The sequence below is a fragment of the Harpia harpyja genome, chromosome Z, assembly GCF_026419915.1.
Source record: "Harpia harpyja isolate bHarHar1 chromosome Z, bHarHar1 primary haplotype, whole genome shotgun sequence".
Classification (NCBI taxonomy): domain Eukaryota; kingdom Metazoa; phylum Chordata; class Aves; order Accipitriformes; family Accipitridae; genus Harpia; species Harpia harpyja.
Genome location: NC_068969.1, coordinates 89,089,254 through 89,103,010, shown reverse-complemented (window position 1 = coordinate 89,103,010; position 13,757 = coordinate 89,089,254). Strand labels below are relative to the sequence as shown.

Sequence of the window (13,757 nt, the reverse complement as noted above, 5' to 3'; positions counted from 1 at the left end):
AAAGGACTGCAGCTTTCTTTGTACATGTTTGAAATATCAACCAGATTTCAGCTACATATGGATATGTGATCATTATTGGGTCTTTGAATATTATGAACCTGTTTTTCTATCTTATTTGTGTTTTGAGGCCACACAGAATGTGCTTGAGAGTAGCTGAGCTCCAAATACAGTGAGCATAGATTTGGTGCTTTCAGGACTGTCTGTAGTATTGACATGACCATGCTCTCATAGAAGTCAATACTTTTAATTAAAAACGGGAAATAATGGCTGAATCGATACACTCAGCTATTAATATCCAAACTGTAGATTTGTAATGTAAGTCAAATCTCCCTTTTCCCAGTTGAGAAAATTAGCATTTCCCAAAGCAAAACTGACAGCAAAGCAGTGATGTGTTTAGTCTCTAAGTGACCAGAAGCAACAACTCTTAGTTGTCTTTCATTTGTAACAGTGTCTTCAGCATCATCACTGAGTTCTAGATTCAGATTCCAATAATGGTCATATCAGTAAAATGATCTAAAGAATGAATGTTTTGGTTGTAGAGCTATATGGATATACTTGGAGAAGATAGCAGAGGGATAGTAGTTCTTAAATTTTTTGTTGCTGTGAGTTAAGAGCTCAAGCCTTGTCTCTTGCCTTTTTCCAGAAGAGGAAGATGGTAGATACCAAAGTGCTCCGGCTCCTCAAAGCTTGGTAGAATTGCCGGCAGCTCTCTCCTTGGCACTTGCACTATCTATAAGCAGTTCTGCAAAGCTTTCAAAACTGGTCACCAAACAAAAAATATCCCACCTTCCCCCAAACCAGGAAGAAACTTTCCCCAACTTTCATTTTCACCTTTCACTTAGTGCTCCCTATTTTGTGTGTTTTGATGCTAGAATAATTTGTCATTAGTCTACAAGTTCTCATCTATTTAAAAGTCATTTGAAACTATTTCAAGCAGCAGAACGTAGATACCGCCACTTTTTGCTGGTCTTCTTGGGTGGTACTGGAAGTGAGGCTTGAAAGGTGGCAGAACACCTGGATGCTGGTTATTGCCAGTTCTAGATTACTTCCAGCAGCTAAGAGCGAGCAATGTGCATAAGGTTATTATAATGTGTACAGCTTGTACCCACTTCAGAGTATCACGTGCTTGACCACTGAGTCCTCAGCTAACTTGCTCTTCCCCACCATCCCAGTATTTCCATTTTTTTCTGCAAGAGGCAAAAGAGCTCTAGGGAGAGGGAACTCTGATGTAAGCAGCCTCTTGTGCTGACTGTGCATGTAACCTGTATTACTGCTGAATCACCAAGTTCTGGTTTTTGTCTGATCTCTTTTTTTACATGGGCTACCATATTCTGTTGCATGCCACGATAAAAACAAGACTACAAAATAGAATACAAATATAAAAATAAAACTTTCCTGTTAAATTTTGTCAGCTACTGTAGTGCAGTCCCTTGGGTTTATACAGAAAGGGGAAACAAAAAAAGACTTCTAGCATTTAATTATGTGGACACCTGTTATAAATGGAATGGTTAGGAAAAAATCTTGGTAGGGTTGTTCATAAAGACAGGTTACTTTCAAGTCTTGTCTTCTATATTGAGGCCAGAAGTAAAATGTAGATATAAATATTCATCCTTGTAATAAAGATAGTTAAAAAAAATCTTTTGAGAGATAAGACACATGTATGTAAGTATCTTAAATTAAGAATGCTTGTAGCTGCTCTTCTGTAGGATCATTACTATGAAATAGTGCTTTAGAAAGATGCAACCACAGATAGGGAGATGAAGGTATTTCAATCAATTCAGAAGTTTTTGAAATAACATTGGCTTTGCTTTTGCTTCACAGGCTGACTCTCAAAAAGGTAAAGAATCAGTGGATGTCCATCCAAGCACATCTGAAGGTAAAAATAACATTGATTGTCAGTATTGTGACTACTGTGGATTAATACATTTGCAGGCTCTTTTACCGCTTTCAATCTTAGTGTATTCATCTGCAAAGTGTATAAAAACATGCCTTCCTCTAAGGTGCTGAGGTTCAACTCATAAATCTTTTAGAGGACTTTGGATAAAATTGTTAGGAGTCTTGGTAAACATGTTATGCATGTGTATTCAGAAAAAGTACCACAATGAATGCTGTTTTACTTGCACTCAGTTTCTTTAATGAAATATTAGGGGGAAAAATTACATGCAGATCTTAGACTGCATTTGTTCACTTGCATTTGTTCTGGTCTTTTTGCCTTTTTTTTCCTAAGGCCTTAACACAGCTCCTCTTGCCCTTCGAGTACTAAGCAGTCATCTAAAACGTCCCAAGACAGGAAGACGTAGCTGGGAACCTGAACCTGAAACTTCCCAAGGAGTTGAGGAAAACACTCTTCATGGGTCAGAAAGCAGGTAGAGGAGCCTGTATTTTACTGATTCCTTGTTTTGTTGCTTGGACAGTCACAAACTATAACAGTGTCTCACAGTGCTACTTGTGCTGCTACTTCTTCTTTTGTACATGCTTGATTTTAAAATTACTAAAAGTAAAGCCTGATGTGAGAAAATAGAGACATCACCTGAGGAGCGATTGCACCAAAATGTAGCGTCTCTGAAAGCTTGGTAGATACTGGGAGTAACAGTAAAAAAACAGTGAGCGCTGAGGGTCTTCTGTTATAACTAAGTCTGCATGAAGGTGAAAACATCTGTATTCATACAGCATAGTTTCTTGTGATAATATAACTGGACATGTATCCACAATGCTAGGTGTGATCTTTGGAGAGGTGTCCCTTCCTGACCTCTTTTTATGGTGGCATATTGCAGTAAAATAGTCTTGACTGTTTATAGTTTGGGAGCTGGTTACTGCTTGTCACTTAATAACAAAAGAGCTATAGGGAGCCACCCAGCTTCAAAGTAAAGCCCTTTGTTTAGACTAATTCTAATTTAAAACCATCATATCTAAACTTACATCCTGGAAAAAAAAAGTCATCTCTGGTTTAAAGGATGTTATCCTGTGTAATAATTGTCAAATGGGGATGTGAAGAATTGTACTACTTGTGTGCTGTAAGTCATACAAGACAGGGCCTGAAGTACTAATTTGCACTGGCTTCCATCCAGAAAGCAGAACTGTGGCTGTTTAAAAAAAAAAAAAATAAATAGCTTCTTCCTCCCCCTTCGTCTGTGTGAGTATATGTATGCTCAGAGACACACACTGACTCCCCATGTCTGTGTCTCCCTCTCATTCTCTTCAAAAAAACCCCCACTGCAACCTCAAACCTCTTCTGAAGAACTGAAGATAACCTGATTATTTTCTAGGAAATCCTCAAACTTGTTCCACTAGGTTTCTTTAAACAAAATTAGTTGTTTGGGGTTTTGTGGGTTTTTTTGTTTTTTTTTTTTTTACGTGAAGCTGAGGTCTTCAGCTAGTGTGATGGGTTAACCCTGGCTGGATGCCAGGTGCCCACCAGAGCTGTTCTATCACTCCCCCTCCTTCTCAACTGGACAGGGGAGAGAAAATATAACAAAGAGCTTGTGGGTCGAGATAAGGATAGGAGAGATCACTCACCAATTACCGTCACGGGCAAAACAGACTCAGTTTGGGGAAAAATTAACTTGATTTATTACAAATCAACCGGAGTAGGGTAATGAGAAATAAAACCAAATCTCAGAACACCTTCCCTCCACCCCTCCCTTCTTCCCGGGCACAACTTCACTCCCGGATTCTCTACCACCCCCCCAGCGGCACAGGGGGACGGGGATGGGGTTTACGGTCAGTTCATCACACGTTATTTTCTGCCGCTTCATCCTCCTCAGGGGGAGGACTCATCACACTTCCCCTGCTCCAGCGTGGGGTCCCACCCACGGGAGACAGTCCTCCACGAACTTCTCCAACGTGGGTCCTTCCCACGGGCTGCAGTTCTTCACGAACTGCTCCAGCATGGGTCCTTTCCACAGCGTGCAGTCCTTCAGGCACAGACTGCTCCAGCGTGGGCCCCCCACGGGGTCACAAGTCCTGCCAGAAAACCTGCTCTGTGGGCTCCTCTCTCCACAGATCCGCAGGTCCTGCCAGGAGCCTGCTCCAGCGCGGGGTTCCCACGGGGTCACAGCCTCCTTCGGGAACCCACCTGCTCTGGCGTGGGGTCCTCCACGGGCTGCAGGTGGATATCTGCTCCACTGTGGACCTCCATGGACTGCAGGGGGACAGCCTGCCTCACCATGGTTTTCCCCACAGGCTGCAGGGGAATCTCTGCTCCGGCGCCTGGAGCGTCTCCTCCCCCTCCTTCTTCACTGACCTTGGTGTCTGCAGGGTTGTTTCTCTTACATGTTCTCACTCCTCTCTCCGGCTGCCGAATACCGCCATCCCAACTTTTTTCCTTCTTAAAAATGTTATCACAGAGGCGTTACCACTATCGCTGATTGGCTCGGCCTTGGCCGGCGGCGGGTCTGTCTTAGAGCCGGCTGGTATGGGCTCTGTCGAACACAGGGGAAGCTTCCAGCAGCTTCTTACAGAAGCCACCCCTGTAACCCCACCCGCTACCAAAACCTTGCCACACAAAACCAATACATTCCACCCCTCACCTCTGTGCAGCACATTTTTAAGAACTATCATTAAAATCTACATTCATCACACAAAATCTTCACTCACATCAACAAAAAAGAATTCCCCACACCAAAATCAAAATAATATCATCACAAAACCGACAAAAAGTGGACAATTTGCACACAATCCACCCCTCGTCCCTTCACCACAATTACAACAATAAAAATTCCCCGCTCGTCATGCAGCTCTTAACTCTCTAGCTGCATTCAGTCCATGTTTTGCCCGTTACCTCCCTCAGTTACTATCCTTATCTCAAATTCCTCACTTGCCCGCATTCTCCACCAAAAAGACTGTGATGGGTTAACCCTGGCTGGATGCCAGGTGCCCACCAGAGCTGTTCTATCACTCCCCCTCCTTCTCAACTGGACAGGGGAGAGAAAATATAACAAAGAGCTTGTGGGTCGAGATAAGGATAGGAGAGATCACTCACCAATTACCGTCACGGGCAAAACAGACTCAGTTTGGGGAAAAATTAACTTGATTTATTACAAATCAACCGGAGTAGGGTAATGAGAAATAAAACCAAATCTCAGAACACCTTCCCTCCACCCCTCCCTTCTTCCCGGGCACAACTTCACTCCCGGATTCTCTACCACCCCCCCAGCGGCACAGGGGGACGGGGATGGGGTTTACGGTCAGTTCATCACACGTTATTTTCTGCCACTTCATCCTCCTCAGGGGGAGGACTCATCACACTCTTCCCCTGCTCCAGCGTGGGGTCCCACCCACGGGAGACAGTCCTCCATGAACTTCTCCAACGTGGGTCCTTCCCACGGGCTGCAGTTCTTCACGAACTGCTCCAGCATGGGTCCTTTCCACAGCGTGCAGTCCTTCAGGCACAGACTGCTCCAGCGTGGGCCCCCCACGGGGTCACAAGTCCTGCCAGAAATCCTGCTCCAATGTGGGCTCCTCTCTCCACAGATCCGCAGGTCCTGCCAGGAGCCTGCTCCAGCGCGGGGTTCCCACGGGGTCACAGCCTCCTTCGGGAACCCACCTGCTCCGGCATGGGGTCCTCCACGGGCTGCAGGTGGATATCTGCTCCATGGTGGACCTCCATGGACTGCAGGGGGACAGCCTGCCTCACCATGGTCTTCCCCACAGGCTGCAGGGGAATCTCTGCTCCAGCGCCTGGAGCGTCTCCTCCCCCTCCTTCTTCACTGACCTTGGTGTCCGCAGGGTTGTTTCTCTTACATGTTCTCACTCCTCTCTCCGGCTGCCGAATACCGCCATCCCAACTTTTTTCCTTCTTAAAAATGTTATCACAGAGGCGTTACCACCATCGCTGATTGGCTCGGCCTTGGCCGGCGGCGGGTCGGTCTTAGAGCCGGCTGGTATGGGCTTTGTCGAACACAGGGGAAGCTTCCAGCAGCTTCTTACAGAAGCCACCCCTGTAACCCCACCCGCTACCAAAACCTTGCCACACAAAATCAATATAGCTAGATACAGACTAATTTTTGTATTTAAGTTGCTCTGTGGAACTACAGAGATACAGCACTGCTGTCCTGCACTGTCTTGTGCTGCCTTAAGCTGATTCATACAGGCCAAATGACATGGTTTGACAGTGTCACAGGTTGAGAAATTCTTTGCCCTATTGCTACTAATAATTGGCTAGTTGGTATGTGAGAGGACTAGCCTGTTATTGAATGTCAGTATTTTGGGCCTTGCAAAATGAAGTCAACAAGATGCCACTGCTCCTTTGAACAAGATGTGTAACATGGTGTTTGTGAGCAGAGCTAAGGGGGATCCTGATGGCAACAGGGCAGGATATCAGCTTGGTTCTCTCCTTCCATGCACATTAGCAAATGCAGCAGGGTCTTCTGGCAGGGACTTTCTCCTGTGGAGCGCCTTCATCTCATGACTGGCACCTGGGATAAAACCCTCCAATACTGCCTTTACTATGAGATTGTGAAGCAGCCTCTTGCATATCTATTGCATGTGCTTTTTTCTTTGCTTGTATGTAATACTTCCAGTTCATCTAATTTTTATTATCTCAAAAGTAAGAACTGAATGTTTGAGATAGTTTTGCTATCCATCAGATGCATCAGAGCTTCATCTTCAGCTGTTTGCTAATTTAATCTCTAGCTGATTGAATCTTTTTCAGCCATGTGTTTATTGCCTTGAATTTTTTTCCAGTCATGGTCTTTAATATATGTATATTCAACAATTATACAAACATATTTGCTTTTATAACTCCATAATTTTAAACTGTTTCTACAGTGGGAGTGAGAGAAGTTGTTTCCTTTCTGGGTTCCAAATGTATAATGACTACTGCTTTCTAAATTTAAAATAACAAACAAATTTGACTTCTATTCCCATAAAATGGAAGTGAGATAGATGTCTTCATTTTATAATTGCCAAAACAATTTTTCCTAGTTGATTTTTTCCTAATGACGAGTTAGCCATTTTTAGATGTATTTAGTCTTCTGGATTCTTATTTCCTATGGCAAGCATGTGATGCAGTACTTTATAATTGATCATGAAGAATTTCCCTGCTGAGATCACCAAAATTATGTATTAATCTAAAAGATTAAAGGATATGTCTTAATACCTGCTGCAGGCTGGAACTTCCTGCCCACACACCTGAAAGCTCTGAAGACTTGGAATTATCTGAGGAGGACACTGAGGATGAGGAAGTGACTACTGAAGTTGAGGGCCAGTCTGTATCAGAAGAGCTACATGTATCGCCGCCTGAGAAAACGAGTGAGAAGGAGGTGAGCTGGATGTGACAGCAATAGCAGATAAGTTTGGAATACAGCTACAGTTTCTGTTAAATATGGTCCTTGCTGCCTTGATCCATGTGACTATCAACTCTGATTTTCATACTGATGCTTCATTGAGAAGTATATCTGAGAAGCTAAGGCTAGTATAGAATTAGTGTCAGGGAATATTCCATTATACTTATTTTGAACAATAGAGTTCATAGGATCTTCAGTAAGGTGAATGACTAGCTTGTCTACCAACCTAATTTTCTTAATTGATTTCTCCTACTCAAATATTCTGGTGAACTGGAGTAAGGTCAAGACCTGACTCAGTATCTCTAATTTTAAAAAAAAAACTTTCTTTGAAGAAGCCAGTAGCTGGTGTGCTTCAATGACTACTGTTGGCTTTTTTTACTTCTCCACTTCAAGCTTGCCTGCTTTGATGTTTAAATCCAACTTTTATCTACAAATTAACAGCTTGAATTTAAATCTGTGAGTACCCTTTGTGCCTAGTGATGCCTCCAGAGTTTTATGTTCTTACTGATTGGTGAGAAAGTGGATCTTACACTATGTTGGGTTCAAGGAATGACTGCAGCATGTATGCTTGCGAGATGCATAAAAACTGCTTGGCTTTGGCTCCTAACAGTGTAAGCTATGGTCAGAAATTTAGCACAGGTGACAACACCAAGCTAATATGCTGGTCAAGTTAACTCCTCTGCACTAAGCTCTGCCTTCTTAGTACACATTTCTAGGTACCTGAGCTATCTGCTTCTCACATTAAGCTGCAAATTTAGATCACAGATACACCCACTAGTGTTGAAGAACAATGGCTGAGCATAATCTTGACTTAGCAGTGTGATTTTTAGGAATCTCCATCAGAACCTCTTAATGGTGAGGTTACAGAAGAAACTGGTAAGACCTCACGTATGGCTGAAGAGGAACCAGCAAATGAAGTTCCAAGTGGTGAATCAAAATTGCAGTCTGAAAGTCAAGGAGAAGAACCCTTAACGCTGTTTGTTCCGTTAATCCTTGAGTCTCTGGCAAAACCTTCAGAACACACTCTATCAGAGAAGGTGAGAGAATTGAAAAAAAAAAAAAGTGAAGTAATTTTTCCTTCAGAGTGTACATACCTTGCTGTTTTTTCTTTTGTTAAGTAACAGATAGAAAGTAGCCCCTACTGTCATATGAAATTCATGGGAGAAGCAATTATTACATCAGATGATGTAAATCCATAAACAGAATATACTAGTGTTTCTGTTCTAATATGCAGAAGTGGGGCATATATGCATGTGATACCAGAAATAAAGATACATTGCTCCAGTTTCCCTTGGCAGTAACGAAACAGCTTTCTCACTAAAATATTAGTTGGATATGAGTGAAAAGCCACATCCTTATTTTCTCTAGTGTCATGGCTTAATAACCCCAGTAGGCAGCTAAACACCACACAGCCACTCGCTCACTCCCCCTCAGTGGGATGGGGGAGAGAACGTGAAGAGTAAAAGCGAGAAAACTCATGCGTTGAGATAAAGACAGTTTAGTAGGTAAAGCAAAAGCTGTGCACGCAAGGAAAGCAAACAAAGGAATTCATTCACCACTTCCCGTCGGCAGGCAGGTGTTCAGCCATCCCCAGGAAAGCAGGGCTCCATCATGCCTAATGGTTACTTGGGAAGACAAATGCCATCACTCTAAATGTCCCCCCTTTCTTCTTTCCCCAGCTGTATATGCTGAGCATGACGTCATATGGTATGGAATATCCCTTTGGTCAGTTGGGGTCAGATGTCCCGGCTGTGTCCCCTCCCAACTTCTTGTGCCCCCCCAGCCTGCTCGCTGGTGGGGTGGTGTGAGAAGCAGAAAAGGCCTTGACTCTGTGTAAGCACTGCTCAGCAATAATTAAAACATCCCTGTTATCAACACTGTTCCCAGAACAAATCCAAAACCTAGCCACATACTAGCTACTATGAAGAAAATTATCCCAGCCAAAACAAACACATCTAGTAATTCCGTCTTGAAGTGTACAAGCAAGGGTAAAATACCCTTTTAGAACATAGATTTTACTGGTTCTTGTTTATAGTGCAAAAGCAGATTGTTATATGCTATCAGAATGATAACTGTATATGTCTAAAATAAAAAGTTACTTATTTTCCCTGGGATTAATGTGAGAATGTTTTTACTGTACCTGAATAATCCTCTGAATAATTTGTATTTGAAAATAGGAGCGCAACTCTGGATATCAAATGCAGTTCACAAAATAGTCTCATGCAAAAAGGAGGAAAGGACTGGCTTGTTGATTGTACATGTTGTATTAAAAACTGCTGAATGCCAAAATACCCTCCGAGGTTGCTAGCTAGGGGCAGTACTTGTTCAGCCTCTTGGATCTTCTATTTATTGTCCTTTTGGTTGTTTTGGCACCCTTCCCCTCCCCCTGCAGGTTTTAAATGCAAATGATTCAGAAGTGCTGACTGAAGAAAGTACATCAGTGGAGGAGGGCACTGAAGAAGAGCAGGAATCTGAAAAGACCACCACTGAAAATGCAGCTGCTTCGGTATCGAAGGACGAGCCCTCTGACAACGGCCTGACCAACTCTATGGTAACTGAAGCAGCAGAACAATCTGTTTCTGAAAACGTATTGCCCAAAACAGCTTCCTCATTGGAAGGTCAAAATGAGGAAGCAGGGCACAACTCACAGGAGGCCTCTGTTGCTTTGGGTCAGAGCTCTTTGATAGTGGTTGAACTTGAGGGTGTTTCTTTTCAGCAGCCTTCTGGACAAGAAGGACAGAAGAACCAGTTGGAAGAGCACTCAGAAGAGTCTGCTGAGCAGATGGAGCAGTACATGCAAACAGCAGTGGAACGAGCTGACAGCAGCTCTGAGGAAGCAGAAATTGAGGTACCCATTGTAGATCGGAGAAACTTGCGAAGAAAGGCCAAAGGCTACAAAGGTCCACCCAAGAAAAAAGGAAAGCCAGCTTAAAAATTAAATATTGATTGTTAATTCCTCTATTTATAAGAAAGTTATTATTTTGTAAAACACTAGGGTGTAACTAAACCATGTGGGACAGGGGACACACGTGTTTAAAATTCTGGGTTGGATTTTGTCTTGGGATTCATCACCTTTCCTCAAGTCTTCTCAAATTTTTAACTAGACATTGAGCTTCATCAGAGTACAAAAGTAAACAGCCAGTCTCCTCCTTTTATAAAGGATACATGCTGAATAAATACAGTTGTGCTAGCAAAGGGAACAGTTTGTATATTTGAGGTGGCAGTCATGGAATTAAAATGCAGCGTGAAATCCTGGCCCTGTCAATGTCTCTTAAATTCCCATAGACTTCCATGAGGCCAGACATCAGTCTAGGTTTTTTTTTTTTTTTGATAACTTTGTGTTCTCTACTCTGGAGAGAAGCTGAATAAAAAAATCCTTCCTTGCTTCTTGTTCCCTCCCCATAGGTTTTTCTCAGAAGAGATTAAAAGAATGCAAGACTCTAATTCTAGGTCTCAAAATACACAAGAAGGTATAACTCATTCGATTAAAACAATGTGAGCAGCATCTGTTTCTCATGAGAATAACTTGAAACAGCTGAGTCAGTAGAAACATGGTCAGTGCAGTACCTGCCATAGCGCACTCTGATAATAAAGTTCTTTAGATGAAGATTGAGAAGCCTACACAGTAAACAATTTGTAGCTTCCAAAGTGAGCATCTCTGGAAGCATAAATTTTTCCAGAGTGCATGGAGTATAGATTCCAGTACATATACATAATTTGTCACACATACAGTAGGTTACTCCTTAGTTAGCTATGTGTTTCTTTCAATAAATGAAGCTGCTCTTGGAATGGGTTAAAAACTCAGGAATAAGAAAGAACAGTGGTTCTAGGAACAGGAAATCATGCCACTATTTGTCCTGCTATATGCCTTTTCTAAGATGAGTGAACTAGTCTCCCACAATGTCTCAAAAATAGAGGTATCTAGAAATTGCTGTTCAGGACTTCTGAGTACAAGGTTCACTTGAATAGTTGCAATGCTGTCTTAGCTTTTATCTCTCTATGAAGCTAATGTGAGAATGTGGTTTTGGATTTTATGCTTATACAATTAACTGTATTTATAAGGTATTTTAACTCTATAAGTTACATTCATACTACTTCATTCAGCTGATGAAGTACCATGTTCCTTTTTAATCTGTTGAGCAGTTTATAGAGGAAAAAAAAAAAGGCAGTTTTTAAGAAAAGTGTGTTACATAAACTTTAGATTCAGGGTGCATGGGATTACTGAGTTAAATCTGGGTTTCTTGAACTGTTGCACGTAGCTGTAACTTCCTATCAATGTACATTCATGGGGTTCATAAGGAGTACCTGTCTGATAAATGTTCAAGATCTTTGATTGTTTGTAAACATATTCAAGTGAACCTTAAGCATTTCTAAAACTAATCAAGCATTTTCTATAAAGCACATGAAACAAAACTTCTGTTATCTTCTGTATGGCTTTTCTTTTAGTGGTAAGGTTTATTTTTTTAAAAAAAAGAGTGGCTAGAAAACACATCTATTACATTGCTAAGAATTTGGGATTTGTGAGGGCTGGTGGCTTAAAAAAGCATGGTTGTATACAGTATATTGTGACTCCATTTTTAGAGCAAGCTTTACTAAAGATTAGTCTGCTGAATACTTCAATTGATAGAAATGTATCCACTTTCAAAAAGTTAAGGATTCTTTTGCTTATGAAAAGTGAGTACCAGTTACTTCAATTACTTCTAGGTGGATTTTTGATACATATGTTTATTGCTCATATTCCCTGTGAGGTCAGAAAACAGTGTTTGTGAGAAGGTAATGCCACTCACCTGGCTTTTACTTTTCATGGCTAAGTTGGAACTGATTTCGATTAGTATCTTTAAGACGTTTGAATATCAAATACATAAATATTACAACAGGATTATTAGATTAGGTCAGTCTTGGTTTCTACTGAGAACAATCAGATTTCTGATCTTATTTCAGTGAGTCGGTTTTAAATACTGAACTTAAATTTGCATCTTTAAGTATACTCTTGAGTAGAGACCTCTGTAAATCTGGGGTACCTGAGATAGTAGCTGATGGCCAGACTGTTAACGTACAGAATGTGAGCCGTTGGGGTGCAATTAGCAATTCTGATAACCAGTACAGTCTTGAAAACTGGACATTGCTCTAATTGTGATTGCAGCAGTACTTTGAACTAAAGGGCGCAGTTTATTTCTGTAACAACTTCTTTGGCATCAATCATCTTGCAGTAAATATGGAATAGCAAAATCAAAATACTGACTTTAAATAATAGTTTTCATTGCTGTAGTGATTATCCCATTGGAACAGTAGTTTTAATAGTCTATACCTTCTGTTACATTAATGCAAGGGAACATATCTGACAACTGTATTGACTGCAGTGTTTTACCTTAGGAAAAACCAGCAGTTTTTAGTTGGACAAATTTTTTTTTGGTCTGTTAACTGTCTGTCTTATTACCATCAAACTCTTAAAGAATTTTTAAGATCTTACTGCACCAGCAACCAATGATTAAAACATCAACTTTATACAAGTTTGTACCAAATGCTATTAAAACATGCTGTGGAACTACTACATGTGTGCAGTGGAAGCAAGCAGTATTATTTTGAGCTTTATTTAGTCTAGGAATAGAGCTTAAAGAACATTAATTTGTGACTTCAGCCTTGCACTTCAATGGTAAATGGTTTTGTATTTGAATCCAACATTTGTTCAAGTGTCTTTCTTGTACTGCTTATTAATTTTTAAGAGGATTTGCTTTGTTTCTCCCACATTATCTTTTGGTCTATTTTCATTTCATGCAGAATTCTTGTTTGCTGTTCTCATGTTTCATAGCCCCTTACATAAAAATGTATACATGTCTTATTTCAGAAGTGTCTTTAACTCATTTGAAATGTCTAACCTTGGTTTGTTGCTGCTTTTATAACATTGCAGTTGTAGAAGTCAGTAACCAAACTGATCATTTACAATGTCATCAATGCTACCAAGTTAAACATAGCAACAAATAGGCATAAGTTCAGCTTCTCTGCTTTTAAGTGACCATTCTAACATTTTATTTCCAATAGCATACACTTCACATTTGTGAAAATAAATATAGGTGTTGGATGTTTTCTAAACTAGTGATACCCTGTTTATAAATCTGATGAAAGATGCATTGCTATTCTGGAGTACTATACTTAAGTCTTGTTACAGTGTTAGTTTTTCCTTTTTTTTAGTACTGTCTTGGCTCTTTTGGAATGTTCTGAAGTAGTAATTAAACTTATATTTTGTGGGGGGTTTTTTTCTTGGTTTTTAGTATTTGAGTCCTTTCTGCTATACAGGAGGCATGTTTTAAAGTGGTTCAGTTCATTAGAACAAGCATTTTACAGTCTGTCTGCTACCAAGGAGCTTTAAAAGCTCAAAGATTATTCATTGAAAAATTGCTTATTGATTAAAACTATTTCCTGTACTTAATTAGCTCACGCATCAGACTTTTATGAAAAAAGCTGTAGAATAGG

At 41.0% G+C, this 13,757-nt stretch overlaps 1 protein-coding gene across 9 annotated transcripts in view; it reads left to right on the top strand.

Moving 5' to 3' along the window:
• FAM169A (family with sequence similarity 169 member A) overlaps nucleotides 1–13,541 on the top strand; it is a 47,591-nt gene extending 34,050 nt beyond the window's left edge. For 7 of the 9 annotated variants that reach the window (XM_052777823.1, XM_052777822.1, XM_052777824.1 and 4 more), the window contains 5 exons: nucleotides 1,822–1,876; nucleotides 2,228–2,366; nucleotides 7,109–7,262; nucleotides 8,117–8,323; nucleotides 9,679–13,541. In XM_052777823.1, the coding sequence (XP_052633783.1) occupies nucleotides 1,822–1,876; nucleotides 2,228–2,366; nucleotides 7,109–7,262; nucleotides 8,117–8,323; nucleotides 9,679–10,218 (1,095 nt within the window). In that variant the 3' untranslated portion in view covers nucleotides 10,219–13,541. The remainder of the gene's footprint in view (nucleotides 1–1,821; nucleotides 1,877–2,227; nucleotides 2,367–7,108; nucleotides 7,263–8,116; nucleotides 8,324–9,678) is intronic. The other 2 variants (XM_052777820.1, XM_052777819.1) reach the window with 2 other exon arrangements.
• Nucleotides 13,542–13,757: the final 216 nt, after the last annotated feature.